Source organism: Orycteropus afer, unplaced genomic scaffold (assembly GCF_000298275.1).
Source record: "Orycteropus afer afer isolate SDZICR_OR568_19922 unplaced genomic scaffold, OryAfe1.0 scaffold00034, whole genome shotgun sequence".
Classification (NCBI taxonomy): Eukaryota; Metazoa; Chordata; class Mammalia; order Tubulidentata; family Orycteropodidae; genus Orycteropus; species Orycteropus afer.
The window spans coordinates 10,137,932-10,163,735 of NW_006921621.1; the positions used below are offsets into that span (position 1 = coordinate 10,137,932).

The window sequence follows — 25,804 nt, forward strand, 5'->3', positions numbered from 1 at the left end:
GGCAATCTACTTCCATAGTGATATCGCCTTGGAAACCCAAGGAGGGGTTGCTATGAGTTGGGTCCAACTCAACAACAAACAACAACAACAGGCAAATGGAATGGAGTCATGGTGATACAGTGGTTCAAGTAGTTGACTGCTAACCAACAAGTTCAACGATTCAAACTCATTAGCTTCTCCATGGGAGAAAGATGTGGCAATGTGCCTCCATAAAGATTTACAGACTTGGAAACTATGGGATCACTGGGAGTAGGAATCATCTCAATGGAAATGGGTATGTTTTTTTTTAGGCAAGTGGTGAAAATGTCTTAGACGGTATGGCATTCCTAGGAATGGGAAGGGAGGTATAAAAGGAGAGCTATTTTGAAGGAGAAACAGCTGGTGAGCTCAGAAAGCATGACTTTGAAGCTTCCACTGAAAATGCAGATTTAATAAGAGGGAACAAGTTCTGAAAATATTCCTCATGTGAGATGATATATGAGTTTCATTTCTTCTTCTTTCCAATAATAATAATAGTCTAATTAATCCCACATCTTTTTTCCTTCCAGTACTAAAGTTACCCAAACACCTTACTTCTCTCTTTCACCTTTCACCTCCAGTGACCATCACCAATGTCACCTTTGTTAGGTGCAGGCTCAGCCAGGCATTGATTGTTCCAAGTGCTTTATACATATTAATTCACTTAACCTGACAACATTCTTTGGTGGTAGCTAGTATTATTCATTCTTACTTTACAAGTGGAGAAGCTATATAGGCACAGAGCAGTTAAGAGACTTTCTCAACAATACCCTGCTAGTAGGTGGTGGCATTTGGGATCTGAACCCAGGCATCCTGGCTCCTGAGTGTGCAGACTTAAATCACTACTGTGCTATCTCGCCTCTCCATTCAAAGAGAAGGAATTAAATTTAAATGGAAACCCTTTTTCACTGATTTAGCGTCTTTGTTACTCAACTGGGGAATCAGACAAGTGTGACAGTAGAACTGATTTTGCCATTGCAGGAATTGCTGAAACTGACGTAGAGCTCAGTTGCAGCAGATACACCATCAAGGCCAATGGAACCCAGTGCCCAAGTGGGTCGTCTGGAACAAAAGTCATCTACACATGTGAATTTATCAGCTCCCACGGAGCCAGAGGCAGTGAGAACATAGAAGTGACTTTCACCTCTGTGGGTAAGGCTCTTTCATTAGAACTTTTTGCCATAAATATGTTACCCTTTAAAGCAAGATCTGCTAGTGAACTGGGAATATCAATGAGCAAAGTGAAGCAGGGACTTTCCTGGGAGTTGGAGAGGGCTTGTATAATTGTATAATTGTATAATCATTGTATGACTATTCAATGGGAGATAGGAGAGGACTTTCCTCTTGCCTTTTTACTTCAAGTAGTCTTTTTTACTATTGTAAAGGTATCAGAAGGAGGCCTGGTGTCACAGTGTTTAAGTGCTTGGCTGCTGAATGATAGGTCATTGGTTCGAACACAATGAGCTGCTCTGTGTATGGAAGATGTAGCAGTCTGCTTCTGTAAAGATTACAGCCTTGGAACTCTGTGGGCAGTGCTATTCTGTCCTCTTGGATCACTATGTATTGGAATTGATTTGATGGTAATGGATGTGGTTTGGTTTCGATTTAAGGGTAGGGGTGGAAAGCAGTGGCCGCAGGAAAGACACCACCTGTATTTTATGGGTCAGGCAGAGGTGGACTGGGAGGTAAGTTTCATACTCAAGTTAGTCCTAGTAAATGATTAAATTTACTATAAATTTATAAAAATGCTCCTGACTCCTCCCTTTCTCTTCCCATAATCCCATCTCCATCCCTTGTATTCCAATCACCTGGTTCACTCTTCCATATCCCCTCACCTTTCCCCATTATCTTTCCTCTCCTGTTTCACCAGTTCTGGAGATAATGCTGCCAGAAGCTTTAATAATCTGATACTTTGTGGTTATTTTACAGTTGGAACAAATGTTTTTCTTATCTTTTCATTAATTCAATTTAGGACTCTTAAACTTCTTCTTGTCTCATAAAGCATTCTAAATTACCTCTCTCTGCAAAAATAGGAAAGTCAAACTTGCTTTTCCACCTATCTTACAAAAATGAAATATTTAAATAAACTTTTCGACCCCTTTTGTACAATTCAGAGAAAGAGCTGATGTAAACAGTATTTGCTTTCTTGTTCATATTTTCTGTTACTTATGACTTAGTGATTTTACAAAGATCAAAATTAAGTTTATCTGAAAAAAGGCCCTGAAAAAGTTCATGAGTATTTTGAGCAATTTGTAATTTTGTATAGTGAGAGGAGCTATTCACTCCACATTCTAACTCTGGGAGTTGTGTTGATGATGTGGGCTTTTGGCTGTCATGGGGCAGGTTTAAGCTTTGCTGAAAATCACTGGTTTGGTCTTGGACCTCATCTGAAAACAAAGAGAACCATATTCATGGTTCCACAAACCTTTTTCTTTCCCCTCTTGGAAACAGCTAACCCTTAGTTCATCTGAAGATCCCTTTAGCCAGTGACAACAATAAGAAGGACCAATTTCACTATGCTTGAATGACTTTGGGCTGTGTCTGAACATTTAAATCCAAATTTCTAATGGGCATTGTAGAAAAGTTTGATTTCTTTCTATTTTAATTAAGAATAAGATTTTACACTGATTAGGAAAAGCAATCAGTGGGCTAAGGCACAAAGCTGTTTACGTGTAGAGGCCAGAAGTGAATGGCATTTTGAAATGTCAACTATGTAAAAAGATATAGTCTAAGTGAAGAGGAAGATAGAAGCAGAGCAAAAAAATAATGGACATTTATATTGACTTTTACATTTCCAAAGGTCTTTGTTAACAGTTTCAATCAATAATTCCTCAGGAATCAATGAGGAACTTCTCAGAAAGAGGAGCACACAGAGACTTATAGTTAGGGTGCCCAAATCTCAATTTTCCTCAGACAATCCAGGTTTAATTCTTTGGGCAATACACTGTATGATCCCTCCACTTAAAGTATAGCTCCAGAAATCACTCTTTGGCTCATTGAGGAGTCATTGACTGCATACAAAACACAGTGCTACGTTCCAGGGACACCACCACACAGAAGATAAAGTGCCTGTCCCAATGCCACCTGTATTTATGAAGGAGAGCTATAGAATGAATGCAAAGTAAAATACGGCAGGGTATTATGAAAGAGTATTTTAAAACAGTTGAGAACAAAGTTGCTATTTATTCTATCTTGAAGTGTCATAGAAGAGGTTGGAGGGGAGCTTGAGTTAAGTCAACAACCCTAAGTTTGCAACCTTTTGCCCTACTGATCATCAGGAGATAATTCCAGCCACAAAGGGGAAGTGCACGAGTTCCTAAGACATGTGATGGAAATGAGTGCAGTTCAGAGCACCACTGGCAACAGCCTAGAAACAAGTAAAGCCCAGGAGCAGCAAGGTACCAATCCCGCGTTGAAAGAAGTACAGTCAGGATGGTCCATTGTTTCTGTCTCTATCTTAAATTTCATACCTCTGTTGATGTCACCAGAAAGACTAAACATCGGACTTGTCGGTTTTGTTTTATTTTGTTTGCATTCTTTCAGCCAACCTAACAGTAACTCCGGACCCAATTTCTGTTTCTGAGGGACAAAACTTTTCTATAACATGCATCAGTGATGTGAGTAACTATGATGAGGTGTACTGGAACACTTCTGCTGGAATTAAAATATATAAAAGATTTTATACAACGAGGAGGTATCATAATGGAGCAGAGTCAGTATTGACAGTCCAGACTTCGACGAGGGAGTGGAATGGTGAGTGAAAGACCAAATACTGTGGATGTACTGCCTAAAGCCCCTACACCACACAATAACAGTTAGCATTCTTGGAGGCCCTGCCCTGGGACACTTATACATCAGCTATGACTTATGTCATCACATTTAATTCAACAGTTACTTGGGGGAAGATGTCATTATTCTCACTTTACAGATGAGGAAACTGAGGCTCAGAGGCAATAGAGAATATGCTTAGCTTGTTGTTGTTTTTAAGTGCCATAGAGTTGGTTCTGTTTCATAATAACCCTATGTACAACAGAACAAAACACTGCCTGGTCCTGTATCATCCTCACAATCTTTGCTGTTTGAACCCATTGTTGCAGCCACTATGTCAATTCATCTGGTTGAGGGTCCTCCTCTTTTCTACTCACTCTCTACTTTATCAAGCATGATGTCCTTCCTTAGGGACTGGTTCCTTCTCAAAACATGTCCAAAAGACATGAGATGAAGTCTCACCATTCTGGCTGTATTTCTGCCGAGGTAGAATTGCAATTCCAAGATGGAATTCTGGCAGAATGTGGTATATTTAATATTTTTTTGCCAACACCATAATTCAAATGCATTAATTATTCATTATTCTTCTTTATTCATTGACCAGCTTTTGCATGTGCATAAGGCTATTGAAAATACCATGGCTTGGGTAAAGTGCGCCTTAGTCTCCAAAGTGACATCTTCGATTTTTAACACTTTAAAGAGGTTTTTTGCAGCATATTTGCCCAATGCCAATATGTCCTTTGATTTCTTGACTGCTGCTTCCATGGGTGTTGATTATGGATCCAAGTAAAATGAAATCCTTGACAAGCTCAATCTTTTCTCCATTTATCATGATGCTGCTTATGGTCCATTTGTGAGGATTTGTGTTTTCTTTATGCTGAGGTGTAATCCATACAGACAATTGTAGTCTGATCTTCATAAGTAAGTTCTTCAAGTCATCTTCACTTTCAGCAAGCAAGGTTGTATCATCTGTATATTGCAGGTTGTTAATGGATCTCCATCCAATTTTGATGCCATGTTGTTCTTCATATAGTTCAGCTTCTTGATTATTTGTTCTTCATACAGATTGAATAAGTATGATAAAAGGATATAACTGTGATGCACATCTTCCTGACTTAAAATCATGCAATATAACCTTGTTCTGTTTGAACAACTGCCTCTTGGTCTATGTAGAGGTTCCACATGAGCACAATTAGGGGTTCTGAAATTCCCATTCTTCAAAATGTTATCTATAATTTGTATGATTCACACAGTCAAACACCTTTGGATAGTCAATAAAACACAGGAAAACATCTTTCTGGTATTCTCTGCTTTTAGCCAAGATCGGACATTAACAATGGTATCACTGGTTCCACATCTTCTTCTGAATCTGGCTTGGATTTCTGGCAATTCCCTGTTGATGTACTGCTGCAACCATTTTTGAATTATCTTCAGCAAAATTTTGCTTGTGTATGATACTAGTGATATTGTTTGATAATTTCTGCATTCTATTAGATCACCTTTCTTTGGAACAGGCACAAATATGGGTCTCTTCCAGTTGGTTGGCCTGGTTTCTGTCTTTTCAAATATCTTGGTATAAACAAGTGAGCACCTCCAACACTGCATTCGTGTTTTGAAACATCTCAATTGGTATTCCATCAATTCCTGGAGACATCTTTTTCACCACTTCCCTCAGCACAGCTTGGACTTCTACTTTCAATACCATCAGTTTTTGATCATATGCTACTTCCTTATATGGTGGAACATCAACTAATTCTTTTTGGTGCAGTGATGGTGTATTCCTTCTATTTTATTTTGATGCTTCCTACATTGTTCAATATTTCTCCCTTAGAATCCTTTAATATTGCAACTTGAGGCTTGAATTTTTTTCTTCAGCCTTTTCAATTTGAGAAATGTTGAGTGTGTTCTTCTCTTTTGGTTTTCTAACTCCAGGTCCTTGCACATTTCATTATACTTTACTTTGTCTTCTTGAGCTGCTCTTTGAAATCTTCTTTTCAGCTCTTTTACTTCATCATTCTTCCATTCATTTTAGCTTCTATAAGTTCAAGAGAAAGTTTCAGCGTTTCTTCTGACATTCATTTTGTTTTTTTCTTTCTTTTTCAATACCTTTTGCTTTCTTTATGTCTAATGTCCTTGATGACATCCCACAATTTATCTGTCTTTGGCCATAAGTATTCAATGCATCAAATCTATCCTTGAGATGGTCTGTATATTCAGGTGAGATATATTCAAGATTGCACTTTGGTTGTCATGGTCTTGTTTTAATATTCTACAGCTTCCACTTAAACTTGCATATGTGCAATTGATGGTCTATTTCAGCTAGCCCCCTGGCCTTGTTCTGACTGATGATATTGAGCTTTTCCATCCTCTCTTTCCCCAAATATAATCGATTTGATTCCTGGGTATTCCATCTGATGAGGTCTATGTGCATAGTCACAGATGGTGAGGTCTATGTGTATAGTCATAGATTATGTTGTTGAGGAAAAACTATTTCCAGTTAATAGGTCAGTAGTCTTGTAAAATTCTGTCATGCTATCTCCCAGCATCATTTCTATTACCAAAACAAATTTTCCAACTACCGATCATTCTTCTTTGTTTCCAACTTTCACATTGCAATCACCAGTAATTATCAATGCATCTTGATTGCATGTTGGATAAAATCTCAGACTTCAGAAGTTAATAAAAATTTGGCACAGTTAGTTAAAAAAAAAAGAAAAAGAAAAAGAACCTTATTCATATTTGACATTAGTGGTTGGTGTGTAAATTTCAATAATAGTAGTATTAACTGGTCTTCCTCACAGACATATGGATATTATCCTGTCACTTACAGCATTGCACTTCAAGATACATCTTGGAATGTTCTCTGTGACAATGAATGTGAAGCTGTTTCTCTTTAATTTGTTATTCCCTACATAGCAGACTGTATGATTGTACAAATCAAAAGGTCAATACCAGTTCATTACAGCTTACTTTCATTTTTGATTACTTCTAATTTTCCTAGATTCATATTTTGCATATTTCTCATTCTGATTATTAATGGATGTTTACAGCTGTTTCTTCTCATGTTGAGCCATGCCACATTAGCAAATGAAGGTCTCAAAAGCTTTACTCCATCCATGTCAATAAGGTTGACTCTACCTTGAAGAGACAGCTCTTCACTATTATGTTTTGAGTGCCTTCCAACCTAGGGGACTCATCTTCTGGCACTACATCAGGCAATGTTCTGCTGCTATTTATTAGGTTTTCACTGGCAAGTGTTTTTAGAAGTAGGTTGCCAGGTCCTTTTTCTTAGTCTGTCTTAGCCCAAAAGCTCCACTGAAACCTATCCACCACAGGTAACCCTGCTGGCATTTGAAATACCAGTGACATAGTTTCCAGCATCACAGCAACACAAACCACCACAGTATGACAAACTGAGAGATGAGTGGTTGTGCCTGTGCTTACACACCTTAAATTGTAGATTGCAACCAGATCTCCTTGACTACAGAGCCTGTACTCTTCCATGAAGTTAAGTGAATTTTTGTTTTTAAAGACCTTTTACCAGACTCTTGGAAGTGTTTCATGCACTGTTGTTGTTGTTGTTATGTGCCGTTGAGTCAGCCCCGACTCATAGCGACCCCTCCTTGGGTTGCCAAGGCAGTATCACTATGGAAATAGATTGCCCAACCTTCCTTCCGAGAAGTGGCTGTTGGGTATGAACCGCCAGCCTTCCAGTTAGCAGTCAAGTGCCTTAGTCACTGTGCTACCAGAGCTCCTTCACCCACTGTAGTGCATTAAAAAAAAAAAAAAAAAAAAATTAAGTGAAAGTTTTGTATGCCTGGTCCCAAAGAACATAATTTCTTTTTTCTATTTTACCAAATTCTATTCTAAGACTCCATGGCAAATTCTATCCAAGACTCCATAGCAAATTCTATTCCAAGAGCCTTGGAGTCCTTGGGTGGTACAAACAGTTAATGTACTCTGCTTCTAACTGCAAGTTGGAGGTTCACATCCACTCAGAGGAGCACTTCCAAAAAATCAGCCATTGAGAGCCCTTGGAAGGACAGTTCTTCTTTGATACACGTAGGGTTGCCATGAGTCAAATTTGACAACAGCCCTTTTTCATCATTATTTTACCTCTATAAATTATTCATTTTGGGAGGAAAATCAAGTCTCTGAATGCAAAAGGAATCTACTAGACAGAACTGCCACAATAATAGCTGTCATTTATTGAGAACTTGCTATGAGATATATGTTGTCCTAAGTATTTAAATGTATTAATTTATTTAATACAACAAACCTTGAAGATAGTGCTATTATTATCACCATTTTTCAGACAAGGAAACCACCTCTAGGTATGGTTAGGTAACTTACCTTACCCAGGTAAATGGCAATGCTAGGGTTGCAACCCAGGCTGGCTGCTTCTAGTGGCTGGCTTTTAACCACTCAACTCTGCTTCCTTTAAATAACTACAGAATTCACTGCAGATCCTGTGAGTCCTACATTTTATTTATGTTTTCCATATAAGTTCTAGGCAATGTTGTAGAAATAACATTATTGTTTGTGCTGGACTTGGTGGTGTACAATCAGGAATGAGAATATTTTCTTTAAGGCTGATCTCTAACATACTCTGTCCACTCTGTCAAATTGCTCTTTCCTGCAACTAACTTAGGAAGAGCCCATAGCTTTTCTGCTTGCATTAAACTATTAGAACAGTCCTCTACTCAGGTACTGAAAAAAACCTATCCTGATCTAGATCTACTACACTTTGATTTTATATCTAATTTAAATTTTTCCTCCCCTAAAACAGTATAGAAAAGAGTTGAACGAAGCTTCTTCACTCTCCTTATTAGATGTCTTTCCCACCAGGTAGCTACTCTTCTGGTTTCTATAGATTTGAAGCAAAGAGAAGTAATGTAAAGAAAGATGAAGGGTCTTACTTTACTGTAGGTACTGTTTATAATCTTATTATACTATCTCCATAGCAGCTACTCAATGGTGTTTCATTCCCTCATGGGCCCTGGCATAATGTCCAATTAAACAAGGTTCTTTCAAAGCTCAACCCAACCATTTTATACACTGTACCCTCTGCTTCACCAAACACTTTGTGTACAGGTTACTACTGCTGCAGCTCCCTTTTCACTCCAACAAGACCTGCCAGCACTTCTGTCTTTAGACTTTTCTAGACAGAGTCAGAAAGTATCTACATGTCACAAGTGGTTTGCTATCAGTTGCTAACCTAAAGGATGGTATTTCAAACTCACCCAGTAGTTCCATGGAAGGAAGGTTTGGCCAACTGTTTTCATAGATTACAACCAAGAAAACTGTATGGAACCATTCTACTTTGTAACACATGGGGTTGCCATGATTTGGAATTGGCTTGATGGCAATGGGGTTTAGATGGAGTCAGACATTAAACTCCTGGATCCACAGGTCAGGCTCTCCCAAGAGATTTCTCTCTCTCTCTCTCTCTCCCTCTCTCTCTCTGTCTCCCCCCACCCACACACACACAGCCTCTCTGACCACACTCTTTATACCATGATGTCCCAAAAGCCTGAGAAGTCTGCTTACTTAGAGATGTGGTCAGGTTAAGAGAGTGGATATCACACCACAACATTTTATCAGGCTAGCAACTGCCTTCAAAGAAATTCTCATTCCAACACACACCAACATTGCCATTTATGCCCTGGGTTGGTAAAAGAATCTGGGCGTAGGATCCTGGAAGCTGGTTTGAAACCCAGTTCCACCCCTAACTGCTGTATGATCTTAGATAACCCACTTAAATATATTCAAAAGTCAGTAATATTTAGGTGACCATTGGTTAATTCTTTGAATACATGGAGAATTCAGGAGGGGAACTGATCAAGCATCTCTTCTAGAGTTCAGGAAGGGGTATTGTGCTCTCGTACAAACTTGACAGGGAGCTTTTTCTCTTTTTAACCTTCCCAGTCTTTTATGAATGAATATTTCATTATGTTTTATGTTTGTTTTCTTCCACTCAGGAACCTATCACTGTATATTTAGATATAAAAATTCATATAGTGTAGCAACCAAGGATGTCACTGTTTACCCGCTGCCTCTACAGCCGAACATCATGATTGATCCCTTGAAAGCTGCAGTTCCATGCAAAGGTTCCTACAGCTTCAAGTGCTGTATAGAGGAGGATGAAGACTACAAAGTTACTTTCCAAATGGATTCCTTTTTCTTTCCTGCTGGTAAGAGGACAACTGTTGAATTGCTTGGGCAATATTATTTCACATATGTGCAGTCTAAAACGTTACTGTTAAAATAGGGAATAAAGACCAAGAGACAGTGTCAGAAACAGAATGTGATAGAGCAGAATCCCATAAGTCTTTGTAACCTTCTATTCTGTGTTGGTGTATGGATAGCAGTGGGAGCTGTTGAAGACAGTATTAAAACACCTTTCTGGAATTCTCACTTACTCAATATGGAAGACTAGATATAGCCTGATAGTCCATTCCTCCATGAAACACCTAGACAGGCTGTAAAAATAAGACAAAAATGTTTTTAAATGCATAACTGAGCATAAAAGAAAGTAAGACAAATAACCAAGGACTACAAACATAGAGGGAAAGAGAAATAGAGGGGTGAGCGTTATCTAATTATGGATCCCCTGAACCTTTCCAATATCAGAAGTCCAGTACCTTGTTTTGTTGTTGTTGTTTTTATTATGACTTCAGTGGAAGTTTACAGAGCAAATTCACTTTCCACACAGCAGTTTACATACACTTTGTCTCATGACATTGACTACAATTTACCCCAATGTAACAGCTGCCCTCTCACTTCCTCCCAATAGTTACCTCTTCCCTGTATCCATCCCTCCATGCACTCCTGCCCCCTGAGCTGTCTCCCTGTGCAGAAACACCCCTTCTTTCTCCCATGATTGTTCTCTCCAAGGAGTGTATCTACCCTAGGTAAATGTTAACTCATATGCCTGTCTTTTATTTGGCTGGAAGCCACAGGTATTGGTTCAATTCCAGACCTGAAGGGCAGCTAGGGGCCATAATCTCAGTGAGGACCTTGAGTTTATAGATGGTAAAAGACATAATGAAAAGGCCTTGCTCCCTAGGCTGTAGCTAAGCCATCCCACCCATTCCACCTCAGCCTGCACAATATCTGGACCCTTACTGGGTTTCATGCTCAGTGAAAAACTAGTTAGAAAAGCAAAATCGATTTGTGAGAAGTTAGATCATGGCCTCATCTCTGGGTGAGAAGAAGTCTCTTTGAGAATTTTAACTGTTCTGCCTTCACCAAGGCTGGGGGTTTGAATTTACCCTGCCTATGTGGTTCATGAAACTCCAAACTGAGATATTAATTTCAAGTGGTCCATTGGTAGCATCACCATGGCCCTGGGCAAAAACAAATTCAAATCCTCACTATTAGATAGTACCCTCCATCCAGATCTCTCATGATTCCCATAGATTAAAGTCAACCAAATATAAGCTCTCAATCCAAAATCTCAAAACATTGACACTTTCATGAGGGTTTTAAAAGTTCATTCATTCTTTCAATAACTATTCATTGAGGACCTTATTAATGCAAAGCACTATGTTAGGCATTGAGAAGGAGCAAAACAAACTGAGACACATATGTTAATATCTAGAATAGTCCATGTCATAAAAACAATGCATATACAATTAAACATCTAAAATGAATAATGTAAATGGAAAGAACAATGGAAGTTCAGGAAATCAGGGGCCCAATAAAACTTAGAGTGTTTAGAGAAAGCTGTATGGTAGAGAGCCATGGAATCAATCTGGATATTAAAGTATTAAAACCTTTCAACATTTTTTATTCAACATGTATGCATCCAGTGCTTTCTGTGTGACAGTCACTGAACTAGCCAACAGAAGTTGCAATGATAAATAAGAATGAGGACTTGCTCTTCAGGAGAACATTGTCTAATAGAGGAGACAACCCATAAATAAGTAGTTTTCAAACAATGTAATGAAGGCAGAATAAGATAAATGAGATGTGGTTAGGTAGAGCGATGCTGCAAAATCATGTGTGGGTACAGATTTGGAGTCAAGAAAGGTACAGGTAAAGTTTCGGCTAGCACACATGCAAATGTGTGTTTATTCACATGGAAGAGCCAGAGGCTAAAAGTAAATAAATAAAATCACATTAAAAATGAAAGTGGCATATTCCTGAGAAAATAAAGATATTGAGCTAATATGGAGCATGATTTGAAAAAAAAAAAAAAGTTTTGACAAGTTTATCCATATTGGATCATCATAATAAAATTTGTACTTTTGAGATATATGTTGTGACTTAAATTTCTATCACTTTATCTTTAGCAAAAGAAGTTAATGGAAAGCAAGTGTGCTACAAATACAAGCACAATTTCATGGCAAACTCGAACTCCTGGTGTCCAAAAGATGTTGAGATGTTCTGTCACTTTACCAATGCTGCCAATAACTCAGTCCGGAGCCCATCGATGAAGCTTGATCTGCTACCTGGTAAGGGCATTTTAAATTGCTTTAAAACATTATAGTCATGGGCAGAAATCAGTTAATTCATTCACAATTTTATTCATTCATTCAATAAATATATACTGAACATCAAGCATTTAAAAGTAAATAAGTCATGCTTCCTCACTTCAGTCCTTCAATCTTCAATTCAAGGAGCTGGATATGATAAAATATTTTCATGTACAACATACTACGTGCTAAAGTAGAGATGTTGTGGGCAGCTAGAAGAGAGTCTAACTCTACTGTTGATAAGTGGGGAGGAAGCGGTCAAGAAATCATTGCAGATGAAATCATGTTTTTGATGAGTCTGGGAGGCTCAGCAGTTTAGTGAGCAGATAAATGTGGACAATATCTGTGTGCAGCTGACTTTCTCTTGAGATTGCAGCAAAAGAAAGATGTCTCCATTACCACTGCAGTCCTGAGACAGTGTTGCATGAAAAGAATGCAACTACTAGGAATAGGCAATAGCTTTCCCATCTTTTGTCATCCCTGAGCCAACATGCCCTCATAAAATGTTTTCAAGGTAAAAGGTCATGATTTGTAGAGCCATTTCTGTATTAACTCATGCTAAAGAGCTCTCCTCATTAGCAATTGTAGGGCAAGTGAATAAATGATGATCCTGGAATTCTGCCACAAGCAATCTCTCCAGAAGTCTTCCCAGTAAATGACCCCTGATATCAAAAGGAACTCATGGCTCTATCACCCATCTTGTTGAAGTGTCCTGTGTAATTTGTGGTCATTCTCACATGATTGGTTACTAGATCTTAGACACCAAAGCAAGAAGCAGTTTAGAATTCCCTCTATCTCTGAGTCACTGTGCTCTGACCTCCTTGGTGAGTCAAGGTCACCTCTTCATTTTCCCTGCATCTTAGCCCAGGGGGTCAACAGGTTTTATTCACTTGCCTTTGTTGTTCTCCTCTTTCTTCATACCAAGTCTAATTCTATTTCTTTTCCCCATTTTAAGATTTTTATATAATGACTGAGATTTGAATTAATGCTAAATAAGACAATTGAATGAGGGAGTGGGCTTCTCCTTCATCAGAATCAGGGTTCCCTGGAAATCTAGAGACTCTGCAACAAGTGTCATTTTCCCCATTCAGGTCTGGTCTTAAGCAATAGTGAAATAAAATTGTCTTTAAGGAGAGTCTGAAGGAACAAATGTTTAAATCGATCACCTGGAATACTCAGGTCATTAAAAATAAAACAAAAACCCATTGTCACCTAGTTGATTCCAACTATGTGATAGAGTGGAATTGCCCCATAAGATTTCCAAGGCTGGAATATTTATTGAAGCAGACTATATTTAACTACTACTGCACAGCAAGGGACCTACCTTTGTAGTGGCTGAAATTCATATGACTAATTATGTCTTTAGGTTAAAGCAATGCTTCTGGAACTTGGCTGCACATTAGAATCATCTGCCAAAAAAAAAAAAAAAAAAAAACAAACTCACTGCCTGATGTAGAGTCAATTCTGACTCTTAGCGACCCCTCCTTGGGTTTCTGAGGCAGTATCACTACGGAAGTAGATTGCCCAACTTTCCTTTCAAGGTGTGGCTGATGCATTTGAACCGCCATGAATGTCTGGATCCCACATCTAGGGATTCTGATTTGCTTGGGCTGTAGTGAGCCTGGACATTGGGGGAGTTTCAAAAGCTTCTCAGATTATTTTAATACGTCAGAGCTGAGAATCCCTGAAATAAGGCATTGTGTCCTTCCAACCAAAAACCAAACTCATTACCGTCGAGTCAGATCCAACTCACAGCGACCCCTCCTTGGGTTTCTGAGGTGGTATCACTGTGGAAGTATATTACCCAACCTTCCTTCCAAAGAGTGGCTGGTAGGTTTGAATCATCAGCCCTCTGGTTAGCAGTCAAATGCCTTAGACACTATGACACCAGAGCTCGTTAGGCTCCTGGTAAACTGAATGTTTCTAATCCAGATGGGCATACATTAAGCTTTTGTCATTTTCCATGGTTTTGTTTTTCCACACATCAAAAACCTAGAACTAGGGGTGGAATGAGGCATGGAGGAAATAAATTCTGTTAGGGAAAACAAATGAAAATTAAGGGAGTCGAGTTTGTGAGGAACTTGGGAAAATCAGGGACAAAATAAAGAAACTGGGAACCTTGGAAAAGGTCACTGAAAACAAAGAGAAAAAAAGGAATTCAAGTTTCAAAAGTCTACCTAGAACTGATTATATATCCAGTCTTTCTTCCTCCTCTCAATTGTCTCTTTATTTCCATGTTTCCACTGCAGGGGAAAACATCACATGCCAGGATCCCATCATAGGTGTGGGGGAGCCTGGGAAAGTCATCCAGAAGCTATGCCAATTCTCAAACATTCCCAGCAGCCCTAGCAGTCCCATTGGTGGGATCATCACTTACAAATGTGAAGGCTCCAAGTGGATGGTGAAGAGGAATGACTGTATCTCTGCCCCAATTAATAGTCTGCTCCACTTGGCCAAGGTGATCCTTAAACTTTTGACTCAGCTCCCTGGGGATATCTGTCTGGGTTATCATAGTTCTCAGCCCTTAGGAAAATCAGACTTGGGTTGGGTTATGTTGTTCTGAAATCTCTTCTTATTTGTTCATTTCCAAAGAAGATGTAAACCTAGAAATGCTTTGAAATGCTTATGTATAAATATAGCAGCAACAAAGTATGTGTTCTACTCTAGGACTAGCTGTATACCTTGACTTGAACTTCTCAGTATCTTGTTTCCAGTATCTCCAAGGGGAGATGGTATTATGCTCTTTCTTACTGCTTTCCTTTGCATTATTTTGAGATCAAGCTAATAGCTCTAACCTTTATAACAGGAGGACAATATATAAAATAATGTTTATCAATGCAAAAAAAAAAAGTTGGACTTTATACTTTCAGAGGTCTGAGATTTACTAAATTCTTAGAGCTAACCAATAGTTCCATAAAATGGAGTAACTTACCTCTCTTAACCTAGAATAGAGGTTACCGCTACATGGCAAGAGAAAATTCCTTTCTTCACATGAAAGAATAATTAAATGTCACATCACACTTCATTTCTTGTAAGTTAGAGACCCCTAAAATTCCATGAGCTGCAACAAAAAGATACTGGTGGGATTACAACTAATGGTGCCAACCTCTGACAACCTCTTAACAAATCCTCTTAACACCAGAAAATTGAAAAAAGGAAGTGCCTTTGTTTTATGTTTTATCTAATTATCTTATATATCTCTCATCTGGTATCCTACTGACTACACTAAAATACCTATGTAGGTCATTTTTATAAGTGCTGACAGGTAAAAAGGTAAACTGAACTTGGCCTCTGATTTCATAGAGAATAAATGTAGTTGGGTAGTTGTGTGCATTAACTTTTTGTCAGGATAATCAGAAAGTTCTACTTGAAAAACTTAGCATTTGAGTTGGACCTTAATGGTGAAACACAGGGGATATAAGTGAATTTAACTAGGAAAGGTAGAAATTGTCATTTGAATTCCAAGTTGGGCCCTGATCCCAATTCTAGATACCTAGATTATTTTCATTGGAATGGGGTGCATGCTAGTCTATGGTGCTCCATTTGGTTCATCCACTCAGCATACATTTATTGAACACTTGCTATGTGCATGATTAACTGTGTTAGACTTTATGTGTTAGATTTTTCACTGTGTGAGGCTTTATGGGGTATGTGGATCCAACTCATAGCAACCCCTCCTTGGGTTTCCAAGGTGGTACCACTATGGAAGTAGATAGCCCAACCTTCCTTCCAAGGAGTGGCTAGTGGGTTTGAACTTCCAGGCTTCTGGTTAGCAGTCAAATCCCTTAGGCACTGTGCAACCAGAGCTTCTTATGGGGTATGAGAAAAATAAACAGAAATAAAGCACCTGGTCCATGTTGTTAAGAAGTGTGTAATTTAATTGGAGAGATATTGAAATTTCTTTGATTATCAATCTATATTGAGCACCAATTACATATCAAGTGTCAGGCCACTCAAAAGTGAGTTAAAAATAAGCAAAAGATGTTGGACTTTCCTTGTGTGTCTAGGGAAACCTCTGAACATCAGAGAAATAACATAGTAAAATGATATGTCGTGAATGTCATTTTGGTGGGTTAAATAAGGGAGAGATTGGAGGTATCTAGAAAGATGAAGCGTTATGTAAGAACAACTGACAGTGGGAATGGAAAAAAGGAAACTATGGATGTGAAGTACCATGGATGGATCAACAGAATTTGATGACTGGACTGACAAGGTTTTCTTTTGTTTTTATTCTACTAGGCTTTGATTAAGAGCCCCTCTCAGGATGAGAAGCTCCCCACATATCTCCATAATCTATCTATTAGCACAGGCAAAGTGGAACATGAAATCAGCTCATCTCCTGGTAATCTGGGAGCCATTATTAGCATCCTTGATTTACTTTCAACAGTTCCATCCCAAGTGAATTCACAAATGATGACGGTGAGTTTTTCCTTGCAAGAATTTTGGGTCTCACCTTTTCATATCTCAGTACTTAAAGTCAAGAAACCCAACTCATCACCATTGCTGCTACTACTCTAACTTTTCCAGAGTAATGCAGTGCTATAGATGCTACAGCCATAGAGCATGCCTCTTCCAGCTATGCCTTTAGGATGTTGGATAACGTTTCCAAAATTCACTTTGGGACCTTAAGATTTCTTTAGTGAACCTCTGCTTTGTTTTCTTCACTTAAATAAAATGAATTCCTTTCTGTTTTTCAGCAGAACTAGGGACAAAAACTTCTGAGAATAAGTACAAGCTGGGTAACACTAAATATGAGCTTTGAAGCAATAAGGGTTCAGGTAGAAATGAGAATCTACCCACAATTGTTCAAAGAAAGAGGCTTTAATGAAGGGATACTTAGAGGAGAAGCCAGTGTTAGAGAACAAATAAGGGGTGTGAAGCACCCAGGGACCATCAACACATGGAAGCCACTAGTGTTGCTAGAGACAAGTGAAAGCTGAAACATTGGAGGAGGGACCACTCAACAGGAGCTGTAGTCTTGGAAGATCAAAACTGATGTCAGAGATGTAGTAAGGAAGCTGCAGGAGGGGGTGGGTAGTGAGAAAATATATTCCAACTTGTCTCTTCTTCACTCTACCATCTTCTTCCAGTGACTCCCATTGGTAGAACCCAACTAGAGGGCAATTGGCAAGCTGACTGGGTAACAGAACCCAAAGGGGTCATCTTTCCGAAGGACAGAACAAGGCAAAGCAGGTCAAGACACAAAGGGAAAATGATGAGCCCAAGTTTGTAGGAGAAAGAATCAAGTTGTTTGTCCAAAAAGAAAGATGCCTTTGACAATATTTGCATAGCTCATTTGATGTTCAGGGTTTGCGGGGGTCATTTGAGACTTTCTCACCCTTGCATATAAATTCATATTCACCAAAAAAACTTTACAGGTTTGAAATTTTAAAAATATATATAATGAAACCTTTAATAAATATCTCTGCTAGCCTGCTGAATTGCTCTTAGTAGGTGGTGGGGAGTGATTTCCACTATCACTATTGCTAACTATTTAAAGCCTCATTGGTTTAGGGATCCATCCTCTGCCAACTCCCTACCATAAGAAGACAGGTCACAGATCCCCACAGTCTGTTATACCTCATCTATCTCTCTGTTCTTTTCCTCTTACCTGTACCCACTCAAGTAATTTTCAAGGGCATGCTATTTTTTTCTCCTCTTTATGTTGAAAGAATTTGGTTGGTTTGACATCATGCTATGTAATTGCAGCACGTTCTCTCTACGGTTAATGTCATTCTTGGAATGCCTACCCTGAGTACCTGGAAGATTTTACAAGAGCAACAGACCAATGAGAGTTCACGGCTACTGGATTCAATGGAGAGGTTTTCCCGAGCATTACAGTCAGGAGATAGCACTATTCTGTCTATCTCCCACACAAACGTGCAGATGAGGGGTGTAGTCCTCAAAGCTGGCCACCCAAAAAACTATGAACAGAGCTTTGTTTTCTCAGACACGGACCTCTGGGGCAACGTGGTCATTGACAAGTCCCAGCTGGAAAGTTTGCAGCCAGATTCATCTATTGTCACGGTGGCTTTCCCAACTCTCAAAACTATTCTTGCTCAGGATGTTCAGGCACAGAATTTTGCAAAGAGCTTAGTGATGACAACCACTGTCAGCTACCATATAACTATGCCATTCAGGATTTCAATGACTTTTAAGAATAACAACCCTTCTGGTGGAGTACCACGATGTGTCTTCTGGAACTTCAACCTCGCCAATCACACAGGGGGGTGGGATAGTGATGGGTGCTATGTTAAAGAAGTATATGGAGACAGTGTCTCCTGTACCTGTGACCACTTAACGTCATTCTCTATCCTCATGTCTCCTGACTCCCCAGACCCTGGTTCGCTCCTGAAAATACTACTGGATATAATTTCTTACATTGGGTTGGGCTTTTCCATCTTGAGCTTAGCAGCCTGTCTGGTGGTGGAATCTGTGGTATGGAAATCAGTGACTAAGAACCGGACATCTTATATGCGCCACATCTGCATAGTGAATATTGCTGCCTCACTTCTAGTTGCTGACACCTGGTTCATTGTGGCTGCTGCCATCCATGACCATCACTATCCCCTCAATGAAACTGCCTGTGTAGCTGCCACCTTCTTCATTCACTTCTTCTACCTCAGCGTCTTCTTTTGGATGCTGACACTGGGCCTCATGCTCTTCTATCGTCTGGTTTTCATCCTTCATGACACAAGCAAGTCCATCCAGAAGGCCATTGCTTTCTCTCTTGGCTATGGCTGCCCGCTTGTCATCTCAGTCATCACCGTGGGGGCCACCCAGCCACAGGAAGTCTACACAAGGAAGAATGCCTGTTGGCTCAACTGGGAGGACACCAAGGCCCTGCTGGCTTTCATCATCCCAGCACTGATCATTGTGGTGGTGAATGTGACCATCACAGTTGTGGTCATCACCAAGATCCTGAGGCCTTCCATTGGAGACAAGCCAAGCAAGCAGGAGAAAAGCAGCCTATTTCAGATCAGTAAGAGCATTGGAGTTCTCACGCCACTCTTGGGGCTCACATGGGGCTTTGGTCTGGCCACTGTGTTCCAGGGTAGCAATGCTGTGTTCCATATCATCTTTACCCTTCTCAACGCCTTTCAGGTAAGTTCTGAGTGCAGGGCTTTCAAGAAGTATCTATTCTGGTGGGACAAAATAATTGCAGAAACACAAATAGGAGTAGGAATGAGGAAGGATTTTAGTACAATCCCTAGCAATAAAGAGTAATAATTATTATAAGAACTCAATGAGATAGAAAGGACACACTCCTCTGTTCCCATAGAAGTTCATACCTTTTATCACCAGCATTATAATTTAGTTTCATGCACCAACTCTCTTCTAAATGCCCAGGCATATTTCCTGATAATACAGGCAGGGGCAATGCCTCTTCCCTACCCTGGATTTTTCTATTTAGCCAACATTATCTTGAAGCAGTTTATTATCACCTAAGTGAAAATACTACTATTAAACCAAGTAATCTCTCGTTAATTGCCATAAGTACTCAATGAGCTCTGTCTTTGTGAGCACAGGGATCACACCTGTCCTGTTGATAACTATATCCCTAAAACCAGTTGCCATGGAGTTGACTTCAACTCATGTCAACTCCACCTGTAGTAAGTAGAACTATGCTCCAAAGGGTTTTTAGTGGCTGATTTTTCAGAAGTGGATCACCAGACCTTTCTTTTGAGGTGCCTACAGATGGACTTGAACCTCTAACCTTTCAATTAGCAGACATGCTCATTAACATTACACCACTGTACTTAGTAAATACCTTGGCTCAGAGTAGGTGCTTAATAAATATTTGGTGAATGAAATTAATACTCTTCACTACATAGTAGGTTGCCTGGAAACATTTGCTGATAAATAACAAATGCCCTGTGTAAGGCAGACACTGCTGGATTATGCAAAAATGAAAAAGACATCTTTTTTGCTCTCTTGAAGCACATAACTAATTATAACACAAGCCATACTGTTAGAAGGGGGCTATAACAGAGGTACATACAACAAGCCTTTGGAGCACCAGGAAGGGAGTGATTAATGATGATTCACCCAGTGGAGGGGTAGTAAGGATAGGCAAAGCTGCTTGAACATGGAGGGCCTTGTGAGCTGGTGCAAAGCTAGGGCTCTGGAGATGAAGTTGAGCTAGTGTCCTTTGTACACTTGTGCCAAACCATGTAAATCCTAACTTCTGCTGCTAGGCCCATGAATACAAGCTGTAAGGCTCATATCTAATGACCTTCATAATATAACTTGTTCAGAAGAAACTGATTATCCCATGCCAGACTCAAGGTCCCCATCGTAACTATATGATGAATACTGTAGATGTAAGTATAAACCAAAAACCAAACTCACTGCTGTTGAGTCAGTCCCGACTCATGGTGACCCCTCCTGGGGTTTCTGAGGCAGTATCTCTACGGAAGTAGGTTGCCCAGTCTTCCCTTGGAGGAGTGGCTGGTGGGTTTGAACTGTCAGCCTTCTGGTTAGCAGTCAAATGCCTTAGGTACTACACCACCAGAGCTCCTAGACGAAAGTATGGTTAGTACCATAACCAGCAGGACCTCCAATTCAAAATTTGGGGAAAATAGCTTTATGATGTTCTAGCATTTACATTCCCTTGGTGTGGTCCTGCTATATCCTTTTCAACATTATCATGTACTGGACTCATTTCATAAACTCAAATGAGGAAAGAAGTAGTATCGATTCAACATCGGGCTAAGAGTGCTACCTTTTTTGTTGAACAAAAATATACATAAATCACTGCCGTCAAGTCAATTTGACTCATAGTGACCCCTCTTTGAGTTTCCAAGTAGATTGCCCACTCTTCCTTCCAAGGAGTGGCTGGTGAGTTTGAACCACCAGTGTTCTGGTTAGCAGTCAAATGCTTTAGTTATTAGGCGACCAGAGCTCCCATATAAATAAATAGTATGTAAATATATAATATTTATTATATATACCACCTCATAGTGACCCTATAGGACAGAACAGAACTGAACCATAGGGTTTCCAAGGCTGTCAATATATATATATATATATATATATTGTTGTTGTTGTTGTTGTTATAGTTTCGGTGAAAGTTTACAGAACAAATTAGTTTTCTATTCAACAATGTATACATATTTTGTTTCTTGGCATTGATTACAATCCATATAAGTAATAGTACTCATTCCACTTCCTCCCTGTGTTCCCCCATTTCCATTCATACTTCTTTGCTGCCTCTTCCTACCTTCTGAGTTTTATTTTTGGTCAAAAGTTGGCCTTTTGCTCTCATGTAGTTGATTATTCTAAGGAGTGCATTTTTCCCTGGTGTTATTGTTCACTTATAGGCCTATTGTTTGGCTGAAAGTTAATCACCGGGGGTAAGTTCAGTTACAAGGTTGACGGGTGTCTAAGGGCCACAGTCTTGGGAGTTCTACCAGTCTCTGTCAGACTAATAAGTCAGGTCTTTTTTATGATCTTAAGTTTTGTTCCACAATTTTCTCCCACTCTGTCCAGCACCTTTCACTGTGGTCCTAATCAGAGCAGTTGGTAGTAGTAAGGCTGTAAATCTTTACGGAAGCACACTGCCACATCTTTCTCCCACAGTGGGTGGGTTTGAACCACTGACCTTTTGATTAGCAGATGAGTGCTTTATTACTTTATCACTGTGACACTAGGGCTTCTTTGTATATATGTGTGTATGTACATACACACGCATAGACCCTGTTGGTGCAGTGCCTAAGGCATTTGACTGCTAACAAGAAGGTTGATGGTTCAAATGCACTAGGTTCTCTGCAGAAGGAAGATGAAGCAATCTATTTCTGCAAAGGTTTACTGCCTTGGAAACCCAGTGGGGGTCACTATGAGTTGAAATCAACTCAATGATAATGACTTTTTTGGTATGAGTGTGTGTTTGTGTGTGTGTGTGTGTATTTATTGCTGGATTATAGAATATAATTAAAATGGATTTTTTCCCAATACTTTTCCCAGGGATTATTCATTTTACTGTTTGGATGTCTCTGGGATCAGAAGGTAAGAACAATAAAAATTTCATGTTTCTAGAAATTTATGGTATTTGTGGTGAGTTGAATTGACAATTTCTTCTTTTAAACAATGCAGGTCCAGGAAGCTTTGCTGAATAAGTTTTCACTGTCAAGATGGTCTTCACAGCACTCAAAGGTAAACCTTTCCTTTGTGACGAATTTCTGTTTTTTGCCCTAAAGTATTCCACAAATAAGGTGAAGGAGAGGGTACTAAATATTTATCTTAGGATTTTTATCTTTAGGGTTAATTACACTGCATCCACAAACCCCTTTCCTTCCACAACTATTTTCAGCATAGATTATTCAGTTATTTTGGTTCTCACCTCATTCTGTTGTTACACACAGACATGGTGCTATTGTTAAGATGCTACCCTCACATCTTTAAATAGGGATTTGAATAGCACAGATGATATAAACTGAAGGTTAAATTCAAACTTTCAATAATAAAATATCTCCTCAGGGGATTCAAGTATAAAAGAAAATAATTTGAGGAATAATGATGAGTAGGATTTTTCTGTAGCTCATTTTGGAAAATACTTTACCTTACCAGTGGGCATTGAGTTGATTCTGACTCATGGCGATCCGGTATGTGTCAGAGTAGAACTCTGCATCAGAGGGCTTTCAATGGCTGATATTTCAGAGGTTGCAACACCTTTCTTCTGAGGTACCTCTTGGTGGGCTCAAGCATCCAATCTTTGGATTAGAATATATTTCACTGCGTTTTGAGACCAGAAAATACTAGAACTGTAAACGAGTAAAATATATATTTTAAAGGTATTTACCTAATGTTAATGATGAGATTCGAGTATCTCAAGGTGGTACTCCTGCTTGATTTGTGTGAAGTAGAAATTCAGCTCATCTAGGCTACATAAAGGAGCTCTGGTGGCACAGTGCCTGTGAGGCATTTGATTGTGAACCAGAAGGTTGGTGGTTCAAGCCCACCAGCTGCTCTGTTGAAGGAAGATGGGACAATCTACTTCCATAAAGATTTACCACCTTGGAAACCCAATAGGGCTCTCTCTGAGTCAGAATCTGACTAGAGGGCAGTGGGTTTGGATTTTTTTTTTTTTTTTTTTTTTTAAGCCACATAAGGGAGTGGGATTAGACAGGAAGATTGTGACCACTAGAGGACAGCAAATTTTTAAAATCCTCTGCATTGGTCTAAAAATTTGCTCTTTGTGATTTTTTTTTTTTTTTTTTTTTTTTTTTTTTTTTTTTTTCTCTCTTCTAGTCAACATCCTTAGGTTCATCCACACCCGTGTTTTCTATGAGTTCTCCAATATCAAGAAGATTTAATAATTTGTTTGGTAAAACAGGTATGTAGTGACCTCTAGGTGCACCCTGGTTGACCAAAACAAGCTTGCCATGATGGAAAAACCTGAAGTCCTTCACTCCCACCCCAATCCCACCCAACACACACCCCTCATGGCATTTGTCTCTGATGGCCTCATTTGGGGAGAGGTTAAATATATTAACTTGTTTCATTGTCCCAAACCACCAGTAGGTTAGTACAGAGAGCAACTGCCTTCTGTGGGCAACCAATAATAACTCATGAAGAATAAGATCTGGAGAATCTAGATGAGCCTTTTAAGAGCTGTCTTTCAAAACTGCATCAGTCATAAAAATGAGAATCTTAAATTGCTGGACTTGTCAAACACAAAGTTCTTTTCTGGCTCATGTTACATTTAGTTAGCTAAGTACCATTTCTGGGTCATGGTGCAACAAAGATTTTATTCCTACTTAGAGTGTGTTTGTTTTTACACATTGACATTTATTAAACTGTGCCCAGATATGCAAGGGATCATCCTAGATCACTCTTCTATTAGAAACATACATGGTTAAAATTTCCACCTTGAAAATAGGAAATATAGTACTAATGACTTTGGACAATGGATATCAGTTATTCTGGAAAATTGAAATGCCCATCCCATATCACCATCTCCTCAGGAAAATAAGCACCAGAATTCCTTCTAGATTCTTGAAACTGAACAGATCTTGCAAAAGTCTAGAAATGCAAAGTCTAGAAATGTGTCAATATTCCAGATCAAGACCTTTCCTATGAAAGCAAGCCCTGAGAAGGCCCATGAATTGTTAAAACTCCAGGGAACTTGGTATTTTATTTTCTTCTTTCTTTTAATGAATGATTCATGAACATGGGGGGCCTTCATTTTTTATTTTGAAAGTCAGGGATTCTACCTGTTGTGAAATGATCAAATATACAAGGTGTATTAGAACTATATAGTACCCTTTGCCAGCATACATTTGCCATTTGCATTAAAGTAAAAATAATGAAAGCTCTATGAAATAATTCTACAGGATTATACAATATGTAAAGCTAAACAAACGTGCTCCTGGTTTCTGAACCAGTCAGATAAATGTCGGCCCAGGGGTTCTGTTTCTGAAATCAGCTGGGTATCAGATCCTGAGATACCTGGCCATTGCCACTTGATTTTTCGAGGGTCATTGATACAGTCTCCACATTGGCCCATTTGAAAGTTCCGTAATCACTGTAACTTTGGTTTATGTTGTTGGCAGCCCAAGGCATTGATGGAAACCTTGTTAGCTGTGGCAGTTCACGAATCTGATGGTAGGGTGGGCATTGTGTCCTTCCCCATGATCAACACAAACTCCCTACTTTCCCGACACTCAACTCCCTGCTTGTTGCTGATGTAACCCTATGCCATTGCTCAGATGCTGCCTTTCCTGCTGCACTGGCTCTCAGTATTTTTGGTGGCATCCCCTGACTTCTTCTTCTTTTCTGGTCTTATCTTTCTTCCCCTGTGATTTTCTTTTTTCTTCCCTTTTCCTCTCTTTATAAACCCTTGCCTTTCACCTCAGCCTCCTGGCCCCTCCCAAGAGCTTCCTTGAGTCACCATAGCCCAAAGGGGCCAGAGAGGTTCCTCATGAGCGTGTTCCCAGCTCATGCATGTAGTGGCATGTGGAGCAGCTGCCCACATTGAGATCTTCCTTCCTTTGTAGAAACTTGGCTGCTGGTATGATGTAAAGTAGTTAGTGCTTGTCGGCTGCAATGCATGCTTGAGAACGACAGCCTTGTTTGTTCTCTGGCACGTCTGGGACTTGGGAGGAGGGCAGGCATGGGTTTATTTCCAGGCTTGGCCAAGCTTACCTAGCTACTGCATCAGATCTCCCGATGGGACCATTAGAAGATGTTCACACCTTGATGATCATGAAGGCTTGTCTTTAAGGCTGAGCTACTGCTCTGTTTTGCAGGAACATACAATGTTTCCACCCCAGAAACAACCAGCTCATCTCTGGAAAACTCATCTAGTGCTTACTCGTTGCTCAACTAAGAACAGGAAAATCCAACCCATGTGACCTCTTGAAAAGAGACGTGCTTAGAAAGAAGAAATCCTTTCAAAACTATGGGTATAATGTTTGCACTGCAGGCTTTTGGGAGCAAATGCCAAAAAGACTTTCATTAAGGAAGAGGCTTTCTTTTGTAAAAAACAGACTAAAAGTAATTTTTATGTTTATTTTTCCTTCCCTCCCCTCTTGTGT

General features: G+C 39.5%; 1 protein-coding gene across 1 annotated transcript in view; it reads left to right on the forward strand.

The window, feature by feature from the left end:
- ADGRF5 (adhesion G protein-coupled receptor F5) overlaps nt 1–25,596 on the forward strand; it is a 113,519-nt gene extending 87,923 nt beyond the window's left edge. Inside the window, exons 10-21 of the mRNA XM_042780316.1 lie at nt 1,000–1,170; nt 3,297–3,416; nt 3,562–3,771; nt 9,768–9,980; nt 12,084–12,245; nt 14,516–14,724; nt 16,506–16,685; nt 17,976–19,370; nt 22,233–22,274; nt 22,362–22,421; nt 23,517–23,601; nt 25,517–25,596. Coding sequence (XP_042636250.1) covers nt 1,000–1,170; nt 3,297–3,416; nt 3,562–3,771; nt 9,768–9,980; nt 12,084–12,245; nt 14,516–14,724; nt 16,506–16,685; nt 17,976–19,370; nt 22,233–22,274; nt 22,362–22,421; nt 23,517–23,601; nt 25,517–25,596 — 2,927 coding nt within the window. The remainder of the gene's footprint in view (nt 1–999; nt 1,171–3,296; nt 3,417–3,561; nt 3,772–9,767; nt 9,981–12,083; nt 12,246–14,515; nt 14,725–16,505; nt 16,686–17,975; nt 19,371–22,232; nt 22,275–22,361; nt 22,422–23,516; nt 23,602–25,516) is intronic.
- Nucleotides 25,597–25,804: the final 208 nt, after the last annotated feature.